Below are 10,048 nucleotides of genomic sequence, written 5' to 3' on the forward strand. Positions count from 1 at the left end.
TGATAAATTAAGAACATTTGTAGAGGTTTTAAATTCTTCTTCGTCGTTGTGTACTTTTATTTCCTCTGTCCAAGGAAATTGGCTTGGTACTGCACCTTTTTGTAATCGAGGAATTTTGTACGAAACAGACTAGAAATATTATGTCAGAATTAAGTTACTAAATAATCTGTAATTAGCTTAATTACTACATGCTGCGTTTTTAGAAATTTTATAGAAATTTATAACTATAGATGCAGTTAATTAAATGACGTAGTTATAATATAACTTACCGCACTGAGAATATTTCCATTTTTGTCACAAATTGTACGACGCCAAATAATTTCTTTAGGTAAGAAATGCTTCTCACATACAGCTTGGTATGCTTTTATTACATTTTTTTTAAAACTATTTGCTATAATTTTATAGCTTTAACATTTTTGGCACATAAAAAAAGTGGACCTTCTCATATTTATTTGACGAATATCCACTGGTACAACTCGGGGCAATACAACGAGGCATATTGCGTAAAATTTGCGCAACACTATTATTATTTGCAGCTGCAGCAGAGCCCGCAACAATTACGCTAGATATACGCGGCCCATACCACACGGCGCACATGGTATTGTATGCGGTTAGGATTCGCAGGCATGTAGGCATGAATGTTGCCAACGCCATCTAGCAATTTGGCGACTCTAAGCCGACGCAAATCACAAGCCAAAATACGGTTCGTGTTAGCCCCCTGGCCCGTATTCTGCATTGTACGCGTTTGGATCGGCGATCTAGACAAGTTCGGCATAGTATTACGTCTTATTTAACGGTATCACGGCTATTGCAGTTGCAACTTTGACTTTAACGAGTGTTTGCGTATTGCGTTTACGACTCTCAAAATTTACAATCGTATTTATTTTTATTAACCCATCGATCCATATGCGCTTTTAACCAATACACGTTTTAACTTAATCTACGGTTTACGTTAGCGTGCATAGTCGTAACTTGGTGCTGAAACATAACACAGATTAATATGTTCAAAACTCGCTTCTCGAGTTTTCTATACACAAAACACTGTAATCTTCTTTTATCCACAAATTTGTAAGTAATTATTGAAATAAATAAATTCTTTCCACAAATAAATGTTCTGTCGTATTTGCAGCTACTTACAAATATGTTATATGTTTAATTTTTAATTTATTTTTGGAAATATAGTTTATTCTGTTTATATTTTGTGTACATTATCCAGAAATATATCAGTTTTGTTTGATAAATAGCTTTATTTATAGGTATAGGTATTGAATAAACTATAAATGTGGATGTTATCCACAATATGACGTTTTTTGTTTTATAATTTCGGAATATTATCTACAATTAGCTTAGTTTTGTTACGCAATTATAAAATTTACACATATGCGTAATGCAATGCGCATAAAAATGGATCTTTTCCACAATAAAATGACTTTTATTGTGTATAGTCTACAATAGAATTATTGAGATTTAAATTAGCGATTATTTGTATTATTTCAACCATAAATCACCTTTAATTTACGGTTTTTTGTAATTATTTGTCTATTAATCCACAATTACGTGGGTATTTACAGTATCACATGCCTATTGGCTGCAAGCCAATTTGACCCTAATTGCGTAAAATTTATTTATAATTGCAAACTGCTTAAAGTTTGTTGTTTATTTATTTTTTGTTTATTTGACCACAAAATACTCATAGTGTAGCTGTTTGGTTAATTTTTATTTATTTTACCACAATTAAATTCGTCTGTCCGTAATCACAGTGTATTGTTCACAATTAAATGACTTAACCTCAATCTGTCACATGTAATTCTTATATTATTTTAAACAATTGTTTATATTAATCTATACGCTTGTTAAAATGATGTTTAACCACAAATTGTGCTTGTTTAGTACGTTAAGTAATATTATTGCAAATTTTATGTATTTCGGATTATCCGAATTTAATTTACACTTTGTTGTGCAACAAATATGTCTTTTAGCGCACGTTGTTCCACAACTGGCAATTATGTCATCTAACAAGAATACTATCATCGCGTCTCTTCGTCGTAATTTTAACTAACCTAAAGATTTTACAAAATTTCGGCACTTTGTATTACAAATGTACACCCAAGGACTTTGATTCTGTCCATGGGAAAATTTTCCAAACTAAGAAGTCACCACTTTCTACATACTCGCGGTTCATGATTAATGAAACGATTAGAGCTTATTGGTCGATACCTTAATCATGAACTGTAATTATGTAGAAAGATAGAAACTTCTCAGTTTGGAAAATTTTCCCATGGACAGAATCAAAGTCCTTGGGTGTACCTCAAATGTAATCTACGCGCTTAACAAATAAAAGATAATTTTAACGTAACGTTATTATGCATTTAAAAACGTTAATAGTCGAATAACAATGAATTTCATTGCTAAAAATGTTTATTTTCAGTTTCAAATTTTGTCCACAATGCATCGGATTATCCACAATACCTGGGTAAATCTCTTATATGCGGTTGAGTCTATTATCCTGACCACAATTGCATGGATTATTCCATTTTTATGGGTGAGTCTAAGCTTGTGGGTACTGCGCCAATATTGCGTTTTGTCCACAATACATGGTAAAGTCCATTTAGATGAGTGATTCTATTATTGTAGAAGATTTCCTATTTTTATGGAAAATCTTTATTGTTTATTAATAAACAACTTCATAATTATTTCTCATGAGTAAATTTGCAACTAAATACACACAACGTATCCTGTCACGGTCGCCATTACGAGAATTGAATTAATATGTTGTTTTCGCTTAGAAGGTTTTTACTATGACGCATATTATATTTTTATTAAGCGTGCCTTCTACGTTCTCGTTAAATTGGGTTTTATAAAGTTCACGGGTGGGCAAAACAGCCTTTTATTATCGTGTTCTAGTTGCAAAATTTACTACGCACTTTGTAATACACTGTGACCGGACAAACAATTATTAATTTTCTTAATTTTGCCTTTTAGGTTATTTCACCTATCTTTTAGATGAATGTTACAAAGTTTTCGCGGTTGCCAGTTAATTTGACCTATTAATTACTAAGGTAATGTCTTAATATGTTCTCTTTTTCTGTTTCAGGTATCCCGGATTCTTATTGGCCAGGCTCGTTCTTCTTGTCAACGGTCGTCGTAAGATATGTCACGCAGCCACGTGAGATTCATCGGTTCACAGGTAATTATATCTTTTTAATGTTTGTTGCATTTATATAATGTCTGCACATTTATCATTATAGATATGCACATGAAAACGGGACATGTCAATGTCGGGTGCGCAAGAGACTTATGCCAAATTTACTCAAATTGTCCATTTATTGCACACACACACACACACACACACATAATGAGAAAAATAAAATGAACTGTTTGCATAATTGAATCATTCACGTCTGCTTTACAGTATATGAAATATCCCATATCACAATGTCTCTTAATGACTAAACTAAACTTAATGGATCGCGTCGCGCGCGATGATGCAATCTTGCATCACATTCAATACATAACCAATTGCATGTTTTTTCTCTTGCGTGGTCCAAGATCGACTACTCTTATTATGGCGTCGCTTAATCTGTTACCTTCTAGGATTCCTCCACTCGGGCGCCTTGCCATGTATTAATGCGCCAAAAGCGCGGTAAAACCACAATTTTCTGTTTGTGGTTATATAGTCGTGCCATCTATTGACACTGAATCCCGTAGCCACTGGTTCCACAAATTAAATTTGTGGTGATTTTTACTATTTTGTAGTTGAATATAACTTTTTTATGTTTAAACGATTAAAAATAATCAAAATAATGAAACTTATTAAACTAAAACTGGTCAGTTAACCGTAATTAATACGCATGTAATTAGACATATATAATCTACTGTTTTTATATGATAAATTGTAAGTTATATTATAAAACAGAGTTTGAATTGGTTTATTGATCCAAACTAACGTTTACTATAAGTAATTCAAATATATTGTATATCTAACTTGTGGATTATGTTACGATAAAGAATAAAAATTAAAAAGTATATAAAATATAAAATAAACGACACTTTATAATGTTGCTAACGCTTAATCTATTATTACTTTCGCCGCTTGTTTCTCTGCTGGCTTCTGGGAAGGCGTAGTTCTGTTGTCCAGGGTGCTTTCTTCCTTTAGCAAAGTAGTTGTGGTATGTTTTCCTTCCATGGGATCATCCGGCGCCGTCTCCTAGTCGTTCGTGCTCTGAATAATATTTGTGGCCTCTGCCTGGTTCAAGTTCAGTTCCACATCCATTCTGTGATGATCCGGCACTTTTACCTTAGTTTTTTGGTCCGCCATTGGTTCCCATTGTATTGTTACCGGGGGTTGTGACCGGACGAACGGTTATGATTTTTCCTAATTTCACCTTTTAGGTTATTTCACCTATTTTTTAGACGAATGCCGTAAAAATTTCACGGTCGCCAGCTAATTTGACCTATTAATTACCAAAAAAATGTCTTAACGTATTCCGTTTTTCTATTTCAGGAATTCCGGATGGTAATTGGCCAGGCTGGTCCTTCCCTGTCAACGGTCGTCATAGGATATATCATGCAATTGCGTGAGGTTCGTCGATGCACAGGTAATTATATCTTTACTGTTTATCGTCTTTGTTTAATGTCTGTGCGTTTATTGTTGTAGGTACGCACATGGAAACGGAACGTGTCGGGTACGCAAGAGACTTATGCAAAGTTTACTTAATTGTATATTTATTGCGCACGCACACGCACGCACGCACGCACGGACGCACGCACGCACGCACGCACGCACGCACGCACGCACGCACGCACGTCTGCTTTAGAGTATAGTCGTGAGCTAAAAAGTTGCAACACATTTTCTTTGATGGTAGATAGTTTGATGCTTAATTGATTGGATCCACAGGTAAGAACCAATGACGTTTGCCGTTTGATAAGCAAGTCTGCATTTCAAAAACAATCGAAGAAAATGTGTTGCAACTTTTTAGCTCACGACTATACATAGACTATCTCATATCACAATGTTTTTTTATAACTAATTTAATGAATCGCGTCGCGTGCGATGACGCAATCTTGCATCACTTACAATGCATGCTCTCCCGCATGTACTTACTTTTGCGTGGTTTGAAACCGACTGACTGCATCATGGCGTCACTTGGCTTCCTTCCTCATAGGCTACAAGGAAATTGTGTAGAATAAATGGGTACAATTAAATTTGTAACGAAAATATAGTAAATTGATTTTTAACTAATTTAATATTACTTGTGGCATGATTGCTAATCTAAATTAATAGTGTATTTATATTAAAATAAAACAAAGTAGAAAATAAACTAAAATTAATAAAATTTTGTGGTAGCTTAACCTAATTATTGGGCTGGGTACTCTTGTTTTCTTTCCTGGGCTGTTCCACTCTGTTGTCCAAAAAATCTGCGCCTCGGTTTTGTGGTTTTTCTTGAATTTGTTTGGTATTGGAGATGCTCTACTGCTGGTTGTTCGGATGCTGGGCATCCACTGCCTGGAATAGCGGTTCGTCCACCGTTTCCATCACATCCATTTCCGCATTGGACTACGTATCCATCACCTGGTCCTGATTGTCGATTGTTGCTTATCATGACGATCGCAATGGAGGGCTCGCCTCCTTTTGGTGTCAAGTCACATTTGACCAAAGGTATAATGGCGGATTTTCCTTGCGGTTGCAAAGCCTCACTGCCTTTGGCAACTTTTGCTAGTTTTTTCTGCAACCACAGTTAGTTTTTCCTGCAATTGCACGGCGCCCATCTGCGTGAGGGTTCGCGGGAGTTCCGTGGTTGACGTAACGTTCGGCTCCGCGTCGGCGTACGAGAAAGTGAACGGTTGGATGGTCTCGGATGAGGAGACTCTCTCCGACCACAAAAACATCGTGATGGAAGTCTCCTCACCGAGACCACCAAGAGGAGGGAAAGCCCTACCGGGGAGAACCAGATACCCCCCCCCCTCGATGGGCACTCAAGAAACTTGATGACAACGCGGCGTATGTAACTGCAGTCGCCAAGACATGGGAGCTTCCTCCTGAGAAAAAAAATGGACGTCGTGGCGGAGGTGAAATGTGGCTTGAAGCTGCAACGCAAGTCGAGGATCAGTCCCAGATACTTCATCTGGGACTGATTTTCGACCCGCGTGCCCTCCACCACTATATATGTCCGCCGAGGGCTCCTCTTTCCCAAAACCGCAGGGCTACTGTTTCATAAAGAGCAACTTTTGGCCCAAGCCGGCGTATATTTCCCAGGACCTGCGCGATGCCCTCACAGAGATCTGTGACGCCTCCATGCCTTGTCGTCGAGGAAATGGCCCCATCGCCAGGAGGGCGGTGTATTGGTGGACGTCGTAGATTGCTCCTCCCAGGGAGGAAGGCAATTCCGTGCAACGCCAGTACACTAGATACTCCCGGAGGAGGAGAGTCAACAAGGAAGAAAAGGCTCGCCAATACAAGAGGTATTGGGAGGCGAGAAAAGGGAGCGCCTCTGCAAGAAGGAAGTTCCTTCCTACTTGGAGAAGGTGGACGGGGCCTACCTCGATAAACGCGCGATCATCTGCGGCGACCAAGACGATGGATGCATGAAAAGGGTGGTCAGCAGGGGGGTTCCGTAGGGCTCTGTGCTCGGGACCCTCCTGTGAAACATTGAATATGACGGCGTTTTGAGTTTGCACCCCCCCCCCTCCAGGATGTCGCTGATGTGTTACGCCGACGACACCGTAGTGGTCGTTTCGGGCGAGGATTGGCGTGAGGTGAAATAAAAGGCGGCAACAGGGCTGGCGCATGTCCTGGGAAAAATACGCCGACTTGGGCCAAAAGTTGCTCTTTATAAAACAGTGGCCCTGCGGTTTTGAGAAAGAGGGGCCCTTGGCGGACATATATAGTGGTGGAGGGCACGCGGGTCGAGGTGAAGTCCCAGATGAAGTATCTGGGACTTCACCTCGACTTGCGTTGCAGCTTCAAGCCACATTTCGAGTTGTTGGCCGCCAGGTTGGGCTCCGCGGTACTGAGCTTCGGCCGCATAATACTCAACCTGGGTGGGCTAAGCGAGGGAGTGCGCCGCCTCTACATGGGGGTGGTGCGCTCCATCGCGTTGTACGGTGCGCCGGTGAGGTGCGGCTTCTTGATGACCTGCGCGTGTAACATAGATCTTCTGCACAGAGAGTAACGCAAAATAACTATCAGGGTGGCACGTGCGTACCGCACCGTGTTGCGGGAGGCGGCAGGTTCGCCTCCGTAGATCACGTGGCGTACGCGCTGGCGGACATTTACGACTGGAAGGAAGAACTGGCCCGCGAGGGCAAGCTCGTCACGCAGCAGATGACGGAGGCTAGAAGAAACCTGGCCAGGCGGGACATCTTCCGGCACCTGCGGGAGAGACTGCCTCATGCTAGAACGGGGCTAAGGGTGATGATGATCCTCGGGCCCGTTTTGGAAGAATGGATGGATAGGGGACGGGGAAAATTCTTCTTCCATGTAACGCAGATGCTCTCCGGGCACGGTTGCTTCGGAGAGTACCTGCACGAGAAGATTGGGAGGAAAGCTTCCCCGAGATGCCATCACTGCCCGAAGGAGAGAGACACGGCGCAGCACACCTTGAAGGTGTGTCCGGCGTGGGCCGGTGAGCGCCGTGTCCTCGCAAATAAGATAGGGGCGGACTTGTCTTTTCCGTGAGTGATATGGGGGGGGGGGGGATGCTGGCCAGTCAGGAGGGTTGGGAAGCGATAGTCTCCTTATGCAGTACGGTCATATCACGAAAGAAAGCGGCGGAGCGGACCCGGGAGGACGACCCGGTTGCCGATCCGAGAAAAAGGCGCAGGGAAGGGATCAGGCGCCGCAGGTACCTGCGGCAGCAGCCCCCTTTTTCCTACTTAAAACAGCACGGGGATCGCATCGTGACGGCAAACACGTCGCGCGGAATTGCCCGGCGCGTTCTCTCCTTTCACGGGAGGATGGAACGGAGACTGTAGGGTTTATCAAGGCGGTGGCTCCTCAGCCGATCTCTCCCTCCTGAGAAGAGGTACGCCTCCTGGGATATCAGCGGTGGGGTATTTGCCCGGTCGATTTTTTTGAGGCTTGGGATGCGAAACGCCGAGAACTGGGGAGCCGGAGACGTCAGACGGCTGACCGGTTCACTGGTCGGCCGCTAATTTCTGGAGGGCAATCTCCGCTCTTGGGCAGAGACTCGTCAGGGTTAAGACTGATCGCGGTGCATGGTAGCTCGATCCCGTGGTTAGACCCGAGCCCAGATGCCGGAAACAGTTGGGTTTTAGTGGGTATACCTTTCGTGCTTGGGGAGGGAGCCCTACATACCCCGTATTATGTCCTCACATGCACGGTGGATGCAGTAATGCATTTCCCAATTATAAAAAAAAGAGTGTGGAGAATTTGATGTGGGTACATCGCTAGAATACTATTCACATTGCTTATCCCCTAAACACCTCTTTTTGTTCGTACCTATCACCGAGCGTTCGAGCGCCCCCCGACCAACTTTCGTTTGGCAATTGCGACAGCCTATTGCCACCGGAAATAGCGCTAGTTGCCATTCTTTGCAACTGGCGACAGAACGTTTTCAACTCATTGTAGAACAACCTTAACTGTGGCCAACTCAGTCATTCAACCAAGTTCTGTACAAATACCTCGAAATGCCTAACATGCAGCCAAGACAAGCATGACGACCAACATCCTTGCTTGAACGTGCATTGCTGTCTCAACTGCGGTGGCAAACATCGATCGCTAACAAGGGAATGGCCGGAAATAATCTTTAAAAGAATAATCATCGAGATGGCTTTACAAAATATCAACTTCAACGGAGCGAGGAAACTCGTCACACACAACTCATCGCCACTTAATACAACAAACAACACGTGGACTCCGCAGGGTTCTCCACCTACATTTAATTTAACTAACTTTCCGCAGCTAAAGAACAGATCGCTGATTATTTCTGGTAAACGCAGTCTTTCTCCCTGCAAAGCTCTCTTCTAGGCAATGTAGGTAATACTTACGCGGCATCCACCGCTTCCAACTCGGTAGCTTTAATTCAGGGTATTGTTAATTGTATTAAGATCCTCTCGGCACTAGCTAACCTACCTGAAGGTGCCTTTGTGAAATTAATAGAATTTATCAAACTGTTTGCGGAATATAACATTTTTGCAGATTCGATTAAGAATATATTATCTATAGAGAAAAAGAATCCTCCACTTTTCAAAGCGTAATACTAATAACGTTTTCGACTGCAGTGAATTTTAACCCAGGTTTGTCGCCATTTGCCAGAATCGTTCAATTAGAACAGACGATCATCGTCCGTTCTAATTGGACGATTCCAGCAAATGGCGATAAACCTGTATATTAAAACCCACTGCAGTCGAAAACACATAAGTGTTGTAATTTATATATGTAATCATGCCCATTAATATTTTGCAGTGGAATTGTCAAAGTGTGCAGAAAAAGCATCCAGAATTCAAAACGAATTTCAAGGACTACAATATTATTTTATTATCCAAAACATGGTATGACCACAATCTGAACGGCTATTTAGAAACTTTGATGTTATAAGAAGGGACAAAATAGGTCGTCGCGGTGGCGGCGTAGTTGTTCTTGTAAGGAATGGCATCAAATTTTTAAAAGACGAGAACATGTTCGATGCAGGGGAGTCAATTGAAATCTGTTATGGTTAAGCAATAATACAGAGCATGGCAATCAAATGAGGTTACCATACCACGAAAATAAGCATATGTAAAAGCGTTTTCACAACACGAAGCCCGAAATCTCAAAAACCTGGGGACTGCTTAGACTAACCGTGTCACGAAAACACTGACAAGAGATTACACCAAGCAGCGGCTTTGCGTAATCACTCTTGTATAAAACCACCACCTAAACGAACAAGCGCCGGAGAGTAATTCATTAAGCTGAGTGTGAAACAACGTGTCCTGTTGTGCCACGTTGACCATCAGAGTTATACCAAGTGCAACAACGCTGTAACCGATGACTCTAAGGCAAATATATTTATTATACAAAATCACTGGACTCCTTTTTTTTCAAATC

General features: G+C 41.7%; 1 protein-coding gene across 1 annotated transcript; it reads left to right on the forward strand.

The window, feature by feature from the left end:
* Positions 1–6,923: 6,923 nt before the first annotated feature.
* LOC105206269 lies at positions 6,924–9,559 on the forward strand. The gene is made up of 3 exons (XM_039448425.1): positions 6,924–7,112; positions 7,166–7,606; positions 9,428–9,559. The coding sequence occupies exons 1-3, from the start codon at positions 6,924–6,926 to the stop codon at positions 9,557–9,559; spliced, it is 762 nt and encodes a 253-aa protein (XP_039304359.1).
* The last annotated feature ends 489 nt before the right edge of the window (positions 9,560–10,048 follow it).

Source organism: Solenopsis invicta, chromosome 4 (genome assembly GCF_016802725.1).
Source record: "Solenopsis invicta isolate M01_SB chromosome 4, UNIL_Sinv_3.0, whole genome shotgun sequence".
Taxonomy (NCBI): Eukaryota; Metazoa; Arthropoda; class Insecta; order Hymenoptera; family Formicidae; genus Solenopsis; species Solenopsis invicta.

Bases quoted from the DNA above. Each gene is read 5' to 3' on its own strand.
- LOC105206269 (XM_039448425.1), top strand. From the start codon at position 6,924: ATGAAGTATCTGGGACTTCACCTCGACTTGCGTTGCAGCTTCAAGCCA. The intron at 7,113-7,165 runs GTGAGGTGCGGC...TCTTCTGCACAG, and splicing joins TCGCGTTGTACGGTGCGCCG to AGAGTAACGCAAAATAACTA. The intron at 7,607-9,427 runs GTGTGTCCGGCG...AATATTTTGCAG, and splicing joins CGGCGCAGCACACCTTGAAG to TGGAATTGTCAAAGTGTGCA.